Below are 16,107 nucleotides of genomic sequence, written 5' to 3'. Positions count from 1 at the left end.
TTATAAATTAAATTTTTTTAGTGTTGTTAAAAAATTAAATTTACATATTAAATAAAATTATTTTTTTAGTGTTGTTAATTTAAAATTATATATTAAATAAAAAATATAAATTATAAATTTAATTTAATTGAAAATAATAAATTAAAAATTGTGGCCTTATAAATTAAATTTTTTTAGTGTTATTAAATTATAAATTATAGATTACAAATTTAAAATTATATATTAAATAAAAATTATAAATTACAAGGGTAAAATAGTCTTTTGAACATTTATCCTTATCCAGTCTGTTTAACCAAAAATTGAATTTACTAAAAATAGTCTCTAATCCCATGACTAAATAAACATAGGATACAAATCCAATCCAACCAAATAGTCTGGGGACAATATATCCCGAGACTAACAGTCCGATGAATTATAATCCCCCTTATCCAGTCCGTCCAAACAAACAGACCCTTTATGAATCTGAAAACACCGACTGTCGATAGATTTGAAAGAACGAAAAAAAATCTGAATATATCTACCTGTGTAACTGAATAAATTAAAAAATTAAGATGTTAAACACCAACTTTAGCCTTTCCTCTATTACAATGGTTGATGCACATTTTCAAAATATACTAATTACAAATCTAAAACACAAGAAAGCTCCAAACCCCTCTTTTCATTACTAGTATACAAAATGCTATTTCCAATTTTTCATATGACTAGTTACATATATATTTTTTCTAAGAATTATTACAGATTTTTCTTCCAAAAATTTTGTTAAATACCAAGAACAAAGGGGCATGAATACGTAATGGATTTCACATTTTGAGGATGTGAATCACAGTTGGACAAATCAAAATAAAAGCCTCAACAATACTTCAAATTTCTCACAAAACCAAACTATTGTCTTCGCACTTGCCTTTGAAGCTCCATTTTATGTAGTTGCAATTCACTGAGTTTCACCTTTATCCTCTCAACATCTTGTTTCATGGTCTCTATCTCCTTTCGCGAATTGATCCTCGCCTTCCCTAGGCCTCGACTTGCTCTCATAATTGCCTGTGACTTTGTTCTCTGGTAATTTGTTCCGTTGGTTGTGATTGACCTTGTCATATTAACTTGATCCAGAAGGATAAACCGGGTGATAATATTTAATGGCAAGCGGTCATTCTTCATGGCGTGTTTACGAGCTTCTTGAGATAATTTGTGGTACTCCATGGCTCGACATATGCCATTTCTTTCTTCTTCTGTTAGGCTAGGATGTGCCTGCACGGTTAAAGAAAGACTGTTTATGTAGCTTTAAAAATAGAATAATGCTTGGGACCCCCTTTTGGGGGTCACCCCCTCACCCCCTTTGCCACGTGGCAGGGGTGATTGGAGGAGGAGGAAAAAAAAGAAAAAGAAAAAGAAAAGATAACCAATGAGAGAGAGAGGGGGTCAAAGGGGGTAGGGAGAAAAGGGGGATGAATCATTACTCTTAAAAATAATATAATTTACATGATTTTGAGCTCGATCAATGACATGCTAAATTTTCTCGACCACAAAGAGAGGATCTCTGACATCCAAGAAAGAAAACTAACAGAGACAAGAGAGTATTATTTTTTCCGTTGCAAAAAGTATTTGTGATGGCATGATGACAACAAATGAGGGTGGAAAATGTAAGGGTCACAAAAACTATTTGCGTGGAAAATGTAAGGGTCACAAAAACTATTTGCATCGGTAAATTTGCGTGCCATCGCAAATATTCCTACAGCTGAATTCCAGCTTGTTTCATCAAAATTAATAGAAGTTTCAAACCTTGAGGTACATATCGATGGCTCTGTAAAGGTTGTCATTACAATAACGGGCATTTCTTGGCAACGCTTCTATGAGTAACTGAAAATTTTTCACTTCAAGATTTTCATCTCTCGCTACTAGTGTCAGATACTCGTCCACCAACCTTCCAATAACAAATATTCTTGAAGGAGGATTACTCGAGACAAGCAAAAGATAAGCTTCTACCACTCTGGCAATTATGGTCACATCATATACTGCACCACCGGGCTCATAATTTCTAACTAAGAGATCCTTGGCACGACTTTTCTCCAATACAAATATGACCCTTTTTTCTAGCATATTTAGTAATTCAGAATCAATTTTCATAATAACGCCTATTTTGAGAAGATGAAGAAGAAAATTGAAGGAAACCGAATTTTCCTCTACCGGAAGTACCCTTATCAAACTCTCAATTGTGACTTTTTGTAGCTCAAGTGGCATATCTTCTTGTTGAGTCACATTTTCAAGTCCAAATTTGATTTTCGAAAGCCGCTTCACGGTCCAATGTGCTATGCACAATCCAACGAGCTTCGTTCTCACTACCTTTCTTTTGATTGATTCAATCACTTCAATGAAATGATCTATTCGAAGGAGCGAAACATCTTCAAACCACCAACCATCGATTACATTTCCATTTACATTGTCTGGCAAAACACTCAGGCATTCTATTTCATTGTTGTCAGACTCAATTGCTTTTGCGTTGGCGCAGGCCTTCCAGGCAACAGCTTCCGAGCATCGTTTCAAGATTTGAAGATCTCGGGCCCATGAGGAGATGGATTCACAGCTCTTGAAAATCCTAAATGTGTCTTTCCATGATGAAAATATAAGAAAACTCAAGAAAGACTCTGTTTGGGATATGAGGTTTTGTTGTTCAAAATCATCACTCATTTCCAAGAAATGTGCAGCACAATATAAAGGAGCAATGTTGGTTGCTGTCAGATCAACCTTCCATCCATAACAGAATTTAACAATTAATTCAAAAAATTTGGCTCCACCGGGAAAATTGTCAATCCGGATATTAGGACTTGAGTTGATGCCTTTTCTCTGAAAGATCAACCGATTCAAATATCCACTCCTTGAGACCATCGGAAGCTGAAAGAAAAAAGAGCGAATAAGGTAAAATACTAGAGATTAATATTCTGTTTGTTTGGCCAGAAAATAATTTTCTACCAAGAATTCTATATAAAATCTTTTCTTATATTTCAACCGATTCAAATATCCACTCCTTGAGACCATCGGAAGCTGAAAGAAAAAAGAGCGAATAAGGTAAAATACTAGAGATTAATATTCTGTTTGTTTGGCCAGAAAATAATTTTCTACCAAGAATTCTATATAAAATGTTTTCTTATATTTGATTGCGATTTCAAAACAAATATGCTAGTGGTTGTGGTAGTGGCAGGCGGGGCAACAATGGGTGGTGCCAGAGACTCGCTGGGGTTGACTTTTATAGAAATGAAAATAATATACTAAACATTTTTTTTAACTAGTTATTTTACTAGTTAACAAAAAACAGAAGCATTAACAAACGATGCTAGTAAAGTGCACCTTATGCAAGTGAAAGATGTTTTCTTCGACTTGAATAATTAAATCGCTCTCAACTTTCATCCGGTAGAACCTGCACAAAGCATAAACTAGTGAGATATATTGGCATCACATACACACACCAAGAGGAACAGTAGAGGGGGATTGATTACCAGCTTTGGTTTCTTCTTTCTACAGACTCTGCAACCATACTCGAATTTGTGGAATAGATGACACAACGGTTATTTTGCCTACCAAAAAGTGTTCCAGAAGTTGGGTTTCTTCTTTGAAGACTTGTTGATTCCATGGAAGACTTCTTATGTCCGGGGATGAGAAACTTATAGTTCATTTTCCTCAAGCCAAATGCTAGACTGACTTGGTTCATCCAAATAGGTGACTTGGTTTCCACAGTTACAGCACTAGCTCGGTTTTGTCCTTTGCCAATGCTTATGACGTCTAAGATGAACTTATAAAACGGCATATGACATCTCCACACCTTTTGGGTTGGAACTCGTGAGACCAGAGGTTGGCTGAGCCACAGCAGCCACCACTTTCAGATGGTGTTGGACTACTTGTCTAACACGATATCAGAATCAAGGTCGTGAATTGGAGACTGAAGGGACAAATCCCTAAGGCCAGCCCTTGAGCTAGGCTATAGCGGACAATGCCTCTAAGTGGGAATTGGACCACGCGTCTAACAATTCATCCATAGACTCACAAAAATATATATATATATATATATATATCAAGATAGAGCTCATTTGATGAATGTCACTTTCATATTTCTTATTCAAAGGATGATTACATTTCTAGGAGGAATAAATTAGCATTTGGTTTACAACTAAACCCCTCATGGTACTATATAAATGTTGCTTTTCCCACCATCTCTCATTCTCTTTCTAGAGGAGGAAAACAAATAAATAAAAATTGTAAATCACATGCACACACAAGAATATAATATTTAAGTGTTTTACCCCTAAAGCTAAAACTACACCTATGGTTACTGCAGTTACACTCCCTTACCTATACATACACAGAATTAGGACTACTAATCAGTAGTGTAAAACTACCAAAATATCCTTCCTCTACAATTTAAATCAAGTAGTTAGTATCTAATACTTATCAAGATCCACGCTACCTAATATTGATTGAGAAAAGTGGTCTAGTACAAGCACAAGTGGAAGAGATTTTTGCACAATTTTATGTTTGTGTTGGCTCCAGTTTTGGCCACACAAAACACATGCTTCATGAATGGGACAACAAAAGGCAACTACCCTCTTAATAGCCTAACTACTACTGCTGCAAAAAAGACTCCATAAGCATATAAATTGAAAATTCAACATATGTTTATTTGAGCTTTCTATTACAACTTTATATATAACATGTATGCACTTGACATTTTGATGGAAAAAGGGAAAGAGACTCCATAACTTTTTCTTTTTGCCAATAGAATTACATCTCAAACTGAACATTTAACATTAAAATAAAGCAATACGAGTACAAATATGCAACAAAAAAAACCAACAAAACAGATGAAAGATCGAAACAAATATAAGGGAAAAAGACCACATGTAGGTAGAGAGAGTCGGATGACCTCCTACTTACACGCATATAGAATATCAGCTGGAAAATATCCACAGAATGCAAAAGGTCATAAACATCTCTATGTTGAAAAAGGTCATTTGGTAACAAATGAATCAAACTTCTAAACTATATGGATCATATACTCTGCAGAAAGTAACACACAAGTTCTATGCAAATTTCATTTAGGCTGTGTTTGGATCAGCAAGAAAAAGAATTCAGGCTCAAGTTTCTTGATCAAGTGGTCATAATTTGTCAACAGATGCTAGAGAATACAGAAAAACAATACAAGAAAAGTCACATAGTTAGGTGTGTAATAATAATGATAATTTGAAGATGGTCATAAGACGCAATATGGATTATACCCAGCATATATAATGCAACAAGAAGGCAACACTTCCATATAGAGCTTCCGAAGGTAAGATTCATATCTCACAACAAACAGAGCCCTAAACCTAAACACAAATACATTTTTATACCAAAACAGCCGGAACATCCACAATATGGAACTGAAAATACAAGGTGTCAATTAAAAAGTACAACAAAGTCATAGACCTTTCTGTGGCCTTTTCTTTACAATTCCTTCAATAAAGGAAGAAGAAAGAAGAAAGGCTTCTAACTGGACAGGGTAATTAAATCAAAGACCTGTTCCTGTCATTTTCTTTACAATTCCTTCAAGAATCCCATCACCTCCGAAATTGCTATTAAATTGTTGCTGATCGACTGGACCTGGTAGCTTGAATGAAATCGAAAAAGGCCCCGGTGGGCAAAGATTTTGTGTACACATCTCAAATACTTGGGAGAATTTGTGAACTGTTCTTTCACCCATTGATGTTACTCCCTTTATCACTACTTTCCCAGTAGGTTCGATATCACAACTAAATCCATCTGCAGTTACAAAGCCAATGGTCAGATTGATCACTACTAGAAGTGAAACATAACATAATAAGGCATTCAAAGCAAATTGAGGGTGAAATCAATTTTTTTTCGCACTTAAGAGATTTATAATATAAAAAAGTTCCTGATCAACAATAGATACAATGAAATGCAATGCGGTACAAATACAGAAGGATTTCAATTTTGTGGTTTTCACTTTTCAAGAACCCATTTCCATCCATACGAATTTATTATAACTAGTAAATTCCAATGCTTATATATAATTTCAATTATAACATTGTAAATTAGCAGATAAAATGTTACTCTCTCTATGCCATTTTGTTTGCTATCTTTCCGTTTTGGGATGTCCCAAAAAGATTGTCCACTTTGAAAAGAAAAGACAAAGCATAAAGTGTGTTAAGTTTCCAAAACTATCCATCATAAATACTTAGACGTATATTTGAAAATGGGAAATAAAAACGCAGTTGTTAAAAACAATACATTTGAATTTGAATTCTAATGGATTTATTGTGTCCCCTTAAATTAAGATGGACAAACAAAATGAGATGGAAGAATAATATAGCAAGGTTTCTTTTTTCTTTTTCTTTTTCTTTTCTTTTCTTTTCTTTTCTTTTCTTTTTTTGAGAACATGAAGAACGGTTATATTAAAAAATTATCCAGGAAAAACTACCGATCATCTCATAGATGTGGTTTGGAAAGCTAGATCTGCATCAAACAAAGCAAGATCTGCATCAAAACTACTCGTCGCTGTCTACCTGCGCTGCTGCTGCCGCCACCGCCGTACTTCGGACACCGCCAAAAACTAGAGTTGAAGAAAAAGAATACCCACAATGGTATGGGAGAGGGCTTGAGAGAGGAGGGAACCATTATGGGTGTCGAAAATCTAAAATCTATGCCGAAATTGGGGGAGAAACACTCAAAATCCCTATTTCAAACATAAAAAGCTTAGATCTATACTCTAATAGTGCAAATCTACACTCTAAAAATGTAGATCTATACTCTAGAAATGCAGATATACACTTTAGAAGTGCAGATCTATACCCTACGGTCATGTTTGATTCACAACACTAATAGTGAAGTATTAATAATCCTATTAAATTAGTGTGGTATTCACTATCCAATTTGATTAATATTCATTGGATTAATAATCCCACCCCTACCCCATTACTAATAATCCTACAAATTTGTTGGATTAACTATCTATTGGATTATTAATCCTAAATCAAAATGTTAAAACAAACATAGGATAATTGGGCCCACGGATTAATAATCCCAATCCCATGTTCCAATCCACCCAATCAAACATGCCCTACGAGTGCAGATCTATACTTTAGAAGTGTGAAAGAGGTCATCGGACAATCGCCGGAGCTCCGCTAGAAATCTCCTAGAGAGAGAAGCTATCGCTGCTCTCTCTTTGAGCTCTAAAGTTTTAGCAAGGTTTCTTTAATTTGATAATAAAATACAACAAAATTTCCCCCCGCGGGGGGGGGGGGGGGGGGGGGGACATATTTAGAATGCAGAAAGCAATTATGAAGTTTTCCATTTCTTATTCATCCTAATGTCCAACTTACTTTGATTCACTCCAGGGAGAGAAACACGAAAAACATATGCATCCTCAGATTCAGCCATGTCCAATGACCCTACAATTGGCCCTATTTTTCCCATTGCAGCACTTCCTGTTAAGCCAACTCCCCTATTGGTAGCAGCTAAAATGTTATTCCACTGTTCCTCAGTTGGGCGAGAAGGCAAGAACACCAGAGCAGGCTCATTACTTGCCATAGGATCGCTTTCCATCTCTGTCGGGGATAAATCATCATCACTAGATATTACATGTGGACCTGTATATGGCATGCTATTGAGAGGTGCCACTGAAAGAACCGGTTGTTGAGGATCCACGAATAGCACGCCATCACGGTTTTTTGTGTCGCCGCCATGTATATGGGACCTATAGCATTTGTTGCAAACAATAACATATAAGAATTTATGTGTTGGTAAACAATATATTATGGAAGGCTATTTTGGACTTTAATGAATATTTCATACTTCACGACATATTTTTAAAGGAAAATGCTATGCTATTCACACAAAACTTGTCACTAGAATGATGTGTCACACTGTCAGTGATATTTTTGCATTTAAATGTAATTTAAATGGGCACTTTGTTTTAAAATGATAAATTCCAATGCAATCACATCATTCTTTATATAAATATATATATTTTGTTGCATATCACTGCTCATTTTCAAATTCATACAACAAAGTCAATGCTCACTTGTGCCACGATACCATAGAGGCAGGAAAATTTTATCTCTGAGAAATTTCAAGCATAAATTTCCAGCCATAACACAAGTAACCAAACACATACTTAAAAGATAGGGCAAGATGTTAGAAATAAATCTTGACATCTAGACCACAAGGACCTAAAAAAATTGATGCCTGTCTTTTGATGAACTTTACAGTGTGTCAAATTGCACCCATTGAAAGGTTCTTTTTTCAATTCTAGAAAGATACGCTTTGAAAAAGAAGGGTTCAAAAGACACAGGAAGGGGCTCCATTGAAATTGAATTTTACACAAGCCAAAAAGAAGCAGCCTGAAAGGAGTATAAGAAAAAAATATATATTTCAGCAATAACCATTAAACCAAAAAGAAAGATAAAGAAAAAGCTAATGACTAGGTTCTAGTAGAGGTGAGTCCAACTCGGTCAAGGTTGGCAAGACAATGTGAGAAATATTATAAAGTGGCATTCCTTAACACAACAATGGCAAGAAGCTTGCATGATCACACACTTCGGATGTCATTCAACAAATCCATGCCATTTGACATACCCCACCACCCAAATGCACTCATATTTACACTTCAAGATCCTCCTCCAATACCTCTCCTTTTCCTAAACAAATCTCTACAACCACTTTCCCAACAAGGCATGGTTAAAGATAGCCAACCTGCAAACCCCAAACCTAGTGTCCCAATCACAAAATGGTCCCCACCCCTCCGCAAAGAAATCATGTTGCAACTTCTCCAAATGTTTCCCAACCAAGACCAAAATTGTGAACATTGACATAAAATAAGTGGGAAGACTAGACAAAGTACTCTTTTCATCAATGATAGCCTGGCATCTCTTTATAAATTTACATGCACGATTATTTACACTAAGAAACCAACTTTTAGTTAAAATTCTCCAAACAATTACACAATCAAAAGATAAAAAATAAAATATCACACATTTACCAACATCTAAGGTAATACATGAAAACAATTCAACAAAATGATGGGCCTATATGGTTGTCAGAAAACAACGGGCCTATGTCAATAGAAGAAAATCACAAAACAACCAATCACTATATATGTAAATAAGGAATAAAAATAGAAAACATCAAATTACAAGAGTGACCGAATACTTTCTCAGCACCTATCAATCAAGTATGAAAGACATTTAACTAAATTGGTTGAGGGCCTATTTTGTTGTCCCAAAAGAGTGAACTCAGACATTTTAAACCTGGATCATTCAAATTAGATAATTTTAAGTGCTCTTTTAAAGTGAGACGCCTAAAAAATCTATAAATTTTTTTGCTTTGTGAAAATTTTGTTCATTCATTGAAAACATAGAATTACCTAGCCTACAATTGAGAGATTAAAAATCTATTGTTCTACACCTACACAAATTTGGAATTAATGAATTTTCTTAATCCATAGATTCTAAATTAGTAAAAACAAGATGAACTAATTCAATATGTGCAACCAAGCAGTCCCTAAGTACATATATGTAAACAAAAGTTACCTTTTATCAAAATTTTATGGCTCTGCCCCGACCATTCACATTTAAAGCAAGATGTACATCCACACATATAAACATATATATGTCTATAAAGATAATGCACTTCAATATAGATGGAATGTTTTTTGAATCATAACAATATTTTACTTTATGGAGATACAAACATAAGTATTCACCCAAAAAAGATATAACCGTAAGTTTCATAAGCATAGTGAACTAGCAGATCAATACAAATGTATGATTATCATTATGACATATTGACATGTATGTATACAAGCACAAAGAAGGGATTTAGCGGCCTGAGTACCTGAATGGAGACGCCATCTCAGAGTTGCCAGAGAAGTTTGGTAATCGATCAGTGGTGAATGCCGAGGTTGAGGCCTGAATATGGTACGGAAGTTAAACAGTCCACCTGAGAGGTTCTTTAAATTGAGAAAATCTAGGTGCTCTGTATATGTGTATGTACATATTTATATAATATGGCTTTGTAAATACAGACAATGAGATTTGTGAGCAGTAGGTAAATGATCAGGTGCCTTTGGAACACTGTACTCATGCTAGCTAATAGATTTGAATCAATTTTTTTGAATTGTCTTTGACTAGTGTTAAGATAAGAGTGGTGCAAATATGAGTATGGAACCTTAACTTTATTTTTCTGTCCCGGAAAACCTGATTTATGCTCCAGTGGATGGCTCCAAAACAGAAATATAATGTCTATATTTTTCTTCTAGTCGTGCAAATAACAGATGGGACTTAAGGCTTGGTTTGGTTTATGCAAATAACAGTTTTTGGACAATCTTTGTCAAAGAGATTTTAACTTTATTAAGATAATATGTGCTTATAAAGTAAATTAACCTACAACAAAATTAGTATTTTCTTTGACATTAATTGTGATTAGATTACAGATGAACCTATGCCCTCCAATCCACCTCTTCAAAGTAAACTCTTTTTTGATGTAAGCTGGCTATACATGGTAGAGTGGTTGCCAAGCATATGGACTTCTTCTAAAATGAACAAAGCCCACGAGAAACGAGCTAAAATGTTTAAATCGTAAGCTACGAGGCATGGACACTTTTATGGAGGCGGCCTGTCATGTTGGACACCGACATTCTGCAAATACTCCTAAAAGCATGTCCAACACTTCTTTAACGTGTCTAAATTAAAAAATAAAACTCATAATATCGGACACTTTATAAACACCTTTCGGACACTTTGTTGACACTTCTTGAACCCTCTAAACATGATCTATGTAATGAATCTCTTCATAGTAACAATGTTTTACACTCTTATAATGCAACTTGTGCACTCTAAATATGTTTTGGAACATTTATGAGATAAATACATTATACATCATATATTGATTATAATTTTGTTATAATTGTTTTGCATTTTTTAGAATACAATTGCTACATGAATAATATCTTCACGTTTTTATGGAATATATGGCTTTTAAATTTAATTAGTGTTACATGGTTATTCATCATTACTTTTGAACAAACTATTCATATATTTGAAATGTAATAAATTTATAAAAATATAAATTTTTAAGCCGTCCTTGTCTGTGTGTGCTACTTAGATTGTATGTAAGTATCAATTTTAAGAATGAGTGTTTAAGATGAGAAGGAACGAGAACAAGACCAATGCTTTCGATAAAAATATCTAAAATCTTGAAAGCAAGAGTACTTCCAAGGCATGTATAGATATCCATAAATACACACACATATGTCCAACGCGTATATAGATTTACCGCAGGTCTTATCAACTTATGTACCAAGCGAAGCCACTTTCGACCTTGAGCTCTCATCAAAGCTGTCGTTTTAGTTACAAGCTAGAATTATAATTGAGAAGGGTATGCTACCATATTCATTGGTACACAGAGGAATCATTGTCATTGGTTTAACCTTTTATTTAAGAGCTAGAATTATAAATTATAATAGCTTCTCATACACATAGAACAATAATTGAGAGCAGCATCCATCACAAATTAACTCTAAATTTGCAAAATCACAAACTAGAGCAAGGAGCACTCAAATTAGATTGCTTACTCTTTTTTTTTTCTTTTTTCTTTTTCTTTTTTTGTGTGTAGAAGTGCACAGGAACCAATTAGAAAACCAAATAAACCATCTAACACATCCCTATTGGGAGGGAGACAGAATCCCACTTCTAATTGAAGTTCCTCAAGAGTTGATATCCAATTATGGTGGGAAATGGAGCTCTCCATTCCATGATCAATGGTTGTGAAACACATCATCAAATATTTATATTAAACCCACAATAGTTAAAAAAAAGACTTTAAAACTCATAATGACAGGACACAACAATTTAAAAAACAACAGTAATAAATAAACAACAACAACAACAACAACAACGCCCAATTAGTACCCAATAATGGGTGTTTGGGAGGGATTAGATTGGGTAACCCCTACCTTTTGACATAAATGCAAAAAGTGGTTGTCCTTGGACTTATAATTTTGGGTTTTGATGATATGTTGCAACCTGTTATATTGAAATTGAGATCTCCATTTCTTGCCACAAATGGAGAGGAGCCAAATCAAAGCAACTAAATAAGCTTATCTATTAATAGGTTTAAGTTAAGAATTACGATTCAAAGCAACTAAATTGGCTTATCTATTGATGGGTTTAAGTTAAGAGTTATGGATTTGAAGCAAACCATTAGCAATAACCAAACTAAGAAATTTCCATAATGTGAGCATGGAGGATTAATTAAGACAGTCTTTTAACGCCATAGTAACATCAAATTGAACCAGATTATTGAATATCCCAAACTACCTCCCTAAGAGCTCCAGCTTCTATAGCTGATCCATATGTGAAGGTATAATGTTTCCATGAGACCACCAGACCCTATGATTACGAATTATCATACCAAAAGCCCCCACATCCTTCTTCGAATTAAAAAAGCATCAGCATTAACTTTCAGCTATTGTTAAGGAAGGGGCTCCAAATTAACTCTGAGACTTGGTTCTCTTCTAGTGCCTTGAAGAGCACACAGCTGCTTGCTATTAACCGCTGCTAGGTACTCCTTTGCTATATTAAAAGTTGTAATAATTACTTTTGCTGGACAAGGAGTTTTCGTTTGAAACACAAAACCATTCCTTTTTGTCCATATGAAGCAGCACATATTACCAGGCATAGATGATTGAAAAAAAATTATGTATAGTACTTCTAAGAAAAAATAATCTTTATCCCCTTGTGGTTAAGGGCTAAAGCACGTTACTACCTTATGGTTCAAATATAGGCAGAGCACCCCAACACAAAAACTAGAAACATCAATCACTCTATTTGGTTTTGTTTCCAAAATCTGTTTTCTATTTTCTTTTTTAATGATGATTGTTTTTTATTTGTCAGTTTGTTCACCAAACTAGTTTTTAGTTTTTTGAAAGAACAAAAAAACATAAAAGCAGATTTTCAAAACGAAACCAAATAGAGTGAATAATTTAAAGTGATAGAACAACAGTTACTGATAAGTTGGAAAAAAAAAATTGAAATAAACGTAATGGGCCTATTAACATCAATCACTCTATTTGGTTTTGTTTCCAAAATCTGTTTTCTATTTTCTTTTTTAATGATGATTGTTTTTTATTTTTCAGTTTATTCACCAAACTAGTTTTTAGTTTTTTGAAAGAACAAAAAAACATAAACCAGATTTTCAAAACAAAACCAAATAGAGTGAAAGTGATAGAACAACAGTTACTGATAAAGTTGGAAAAAAAAAATTGAAATAAACATAATGGGCCAATTTGGTGCAGCATCCTGCAAGCGGAAACCAATTATCCAGAAACAGCTAAAAGCATCTCTCCGCCACTTCCAAATAATTAGCTTATTTAAGTTACTTTTGACTCATATCATAAGTTAAAATTAGAAATACCAAACACTTGGTACAGATTCTCAAAATAAATAAAAACGATAAGCAGCACTAATGAACAAATAAAAAAGTGATAAATGTATTACATTTTTCCTGTTAAACTCTTCCATAGCTTTCTCATATTGTGCTTGCATCTTGGTAGTTTTTCACTGCAAGTACCTTTCTCCTGTATACAACAACAAAGTAGCCGTTACAAAGTATATGATTGAAGAAGGGCAAATTACACTTTACCTCTTTTAACTATTGTCTTGTGTCACTTTACTCTCCTAATTCCTGAACTAAAAATGGCAACACTTAACCCCTAATCTGGACTTTTATTACAAAATATCCTTTCAACTACATAATAAATTACACTTTATCCCCTTCAACTATCACTCAATATCACTTTATCCCCTCAACTAAAAAATATTACATTTTGTCACCTTAAACCATCAATTTGTATTAATGATTTGCAGATAACATCTCAAATATTATGGAATGCCTAAAATAACATTATTATTTTTTACCTTTCTTTGCCAGGCACAGTGTAGGCAACTATGGTTGTTGACGTGGGTAGGACAAAGGAGGGAAAGATAGAGAGAAAATGATTAATAATGTCATTTTAAGCACTTTGCAAATTTTGAGATATCATGTGCAAGTTGTATGTCAATTTTTCATCCATTTATGTAACGGATCTTTAATGGAATGTTCGCATTGATACAAATTGATAGTGTAAGAGAAGAGCATCTCCAATCCTTCACACTTTCTTCCATCAAATTTAAATTTGACAAAAAAGTGTTCAAAAATCATCTCCAATTCTTTCATCAAATGTTCATCAAATCAGTGGAGTCATTTTTTCATCAAATATGAATTTGATGAAAATTTAAAAAGATAAAGCTTTGGAGATTTTTTTTTTTTTTTTTTTTGGCATCAAATTTGATGAATTTTGGGATAAGAGGGGAATTTTTTAAAAAATTTGATAAAAGGGTTGGAGTAGTTCGTATCAAATCAAATTTTTTTACTCAAATTTTGAATCAAATTAGATGAAAAAATTGGTAAGGGTTGGAGATGCTCTAAGGTGACAAATTATAGCATTTTTAATTGATAAAATAAAGTGATATTGTGTAATAATTAAGGCGTAAGATGCAATATTTTTCTCATGAAAGTCTTAATAGAAAAAAAAAATATATATATATATATACTAAATCAGGAGGTAAGTGATCAGGAGGTAAGTGTTACAATTTTTTAGTTAAGCTAAATTGAAATTGACTAATCAGCTTCAATGAAATAATTCAACATAGATCACCGTGACTGAGAGAACTGATACATCGTTTTTTTTTTTCCCCGTGATTTTGTAATATTAATTTTGTGATTGATCACAGATGGAAGTAGAAGATCTTACAGATTCAATCTTCATTCCCATTTCTCATATAAAAAAAGTTCAGTAGAACATTGAAACCCTAAAAAAAACAGCGATTCAAATCGAAAATTGGAGGATTAAAGCGAGAAGTACCTCGATCAAGAGGGCTTGAGTGTGGGATTCCGAGGCAGAGTCCTCGGAGACGATTGAACAGCGAAGAGAGAGAAGATCGATTCGCGAAAGTGAGTAGTGAAATTCACTGAGATACTAACTTGCAGAGAGAGAGAGAGAGTCTTGACAGTAGCAACAGGTGGCTTATTTATATGTTTGAGTTTCAGAAGACTTTATTTATTACACGTGTCATAACATTAAAATGATTTTATTTCAATTTCAAAAGTTTTTAATATTAGATGGTGAAAAAATTCATAAAATTTGAATAAAAAATTAAAATAAAAATTCAAAAAAAATTATTTATTAAGAAATTATTTTTCAAATGTTTATATCTTTATTAGTTCATATTTAATGTATTTATGAGTTATTGTACCTTTACAAATATTTTTTTAACCTTTAATAATTTAGTGATGTAAATATTTTTATTTGACATTGTGAATATTTAACATATGAATATTTATGTTACATAACATTCATATTGTTAATAAGGCCAAAAGTTCAAATTTTAATTTTGTTTGGCAAAATATCCAGGTACTGAAACACTTTGTTCATAAGGACATGGCTAAGCAAATTGACCAAAATACCTCTACATATATAAAATCGTCTCTTTCCTTTGAAACCAAAAATCCATTCACACACTCTCTCTCTCTCTATTTTGAAACTAAATCCTAAATATCTCTCTCTCTCTAGTGTAAATTTGGCCCAGGTCGACCCATGACGGGTCTCGCAAGCTCCAGCCAAAATTTGGGTCTGACCAAATTAGCCCATGGGCTATAAAATTAGGCCCAGGCCCAATAAGTATTCGAGCCTCATCCAAACTAGTGGACCTGGGCCTAAGCTCAGGCTTGGGCGAGCTGAATAATTTTTTATTTTTTTATTTTTTTATTTTTTTTCCACCAAAAAATTATTATTTTCCACTAAAAATGACATTGGGCCTCGGCCCGAGCTTTGAGCTGGCCTTGGGTTGACCGATGGGCCAGGTAGGGCTTCAAAATGACGGCCCAAGCCCAGGCCTAAGGTCTCAGACTGAGCTCGAGCCTAGGCTTAATCAGGTCAGACCCACTCCAGGCCACGGGTGGACTTCTGGCCGCCTATGGGGCTGCGGGCCATTTTGGCACTCATACTCTCTTTTTTCATCTTTATCT

At 34.0% G+C, this 16,107-nt stretch overlaps 2 protein-coding genes across 4 annotated transcripts; both read right to left on the bottom strand.

Moving 5' to 3' along the window:
• Positions 1–639: 639 nt before the first annotated feature.
• Positions 640–4,038, bottom strand: LOC114298561 (root phototropism protein 3). Of its 2 annotated transcripts, none has more exons than XR_014330323.1 (4): positions 3,489–4,038; positions 3,340–3,409; positions 1,455–2,886; positions 640–1,276 (listed from the first exon to the last, which is right to left on the bottom strand). XR_014330323.1 is itself a non-coding variant. In XM_028243158.2 (4 exons), exons 1-4 carry the CDS (start codon positions 3,794–3,796, stop codon positions 883–885), a joined length of 1,851 nt encoding a protein of 616 aa, XP_028098959.2. In that variant the 5' UTR covers positions 3,797–4,038; the 3' UTR covers positions 640–882. The 2 variants fall into 2 exon arrangements, 1 of the variants encoding a protein (XP_028098959.2); XM_028243158.2 differs by having other exon boundaries at positions 640–1,245; positions 1,777–2,886.
• Positions 4,039–5,346: 1,308 nt separating this feature from the next.
• On the bottom strand, positions 5,347–15,126 carry LOC114298562 (alpha-crystallin domain-containing protein 22.3). 2 transcript variants are annotated; one of them, XM_028243159.2, is made up of 5 exons: positions 14,945–15,126; positions 13,539–13,618; positions 9,877–9,950; positions 7,365–7,738; positions 5,347–5,784 (listed from the first exon to the last, which is right to left on the bottom strand). In XM_028243159.2, exons 2-5 carry the CDS (start codon positions 13,584–13,586, stop codon positions 5,534–5,536), a joined length of 747 nt encoding a protein of 248 aa, XP_028098960.2. In that variant the 5' UTR covers positions 13,587–13,618; positions 14,945–15,126; the 3' UTR covers positions 5,347–5,533. The 2 variants fall into 2 exon arrangements, with proteins under 2 accessions (XP_028098960.2, XP_028098961.1); XM_028243160.2 differs by having other exon boundaries at positions 9,877–9,981; positions 14,945–15,112.
• Between the last annotated feature and the right edge of the window lie 981 nt (positions 15,127–16,107).

Source organism: Camellia sinensis, chromosome 5 (assembly GCF_055761805.1).
Source record: "Camellia sinensis isolate YWXY chromosome 5, ASM5576180v1, whole genome shotgun sequence".
Taxonomy (NCBI): Eukaryota; Viridiplantae; Streptophyta; class Magnoliopsida; order Ericales; family Theaceae; genus Camellia; species Camellia sinensis.
The sequence above is the reverse complement of the archived record's forward strand: the minus strand, read 5'-3'. Positions and strand labels throughout refer to the sequence as shown.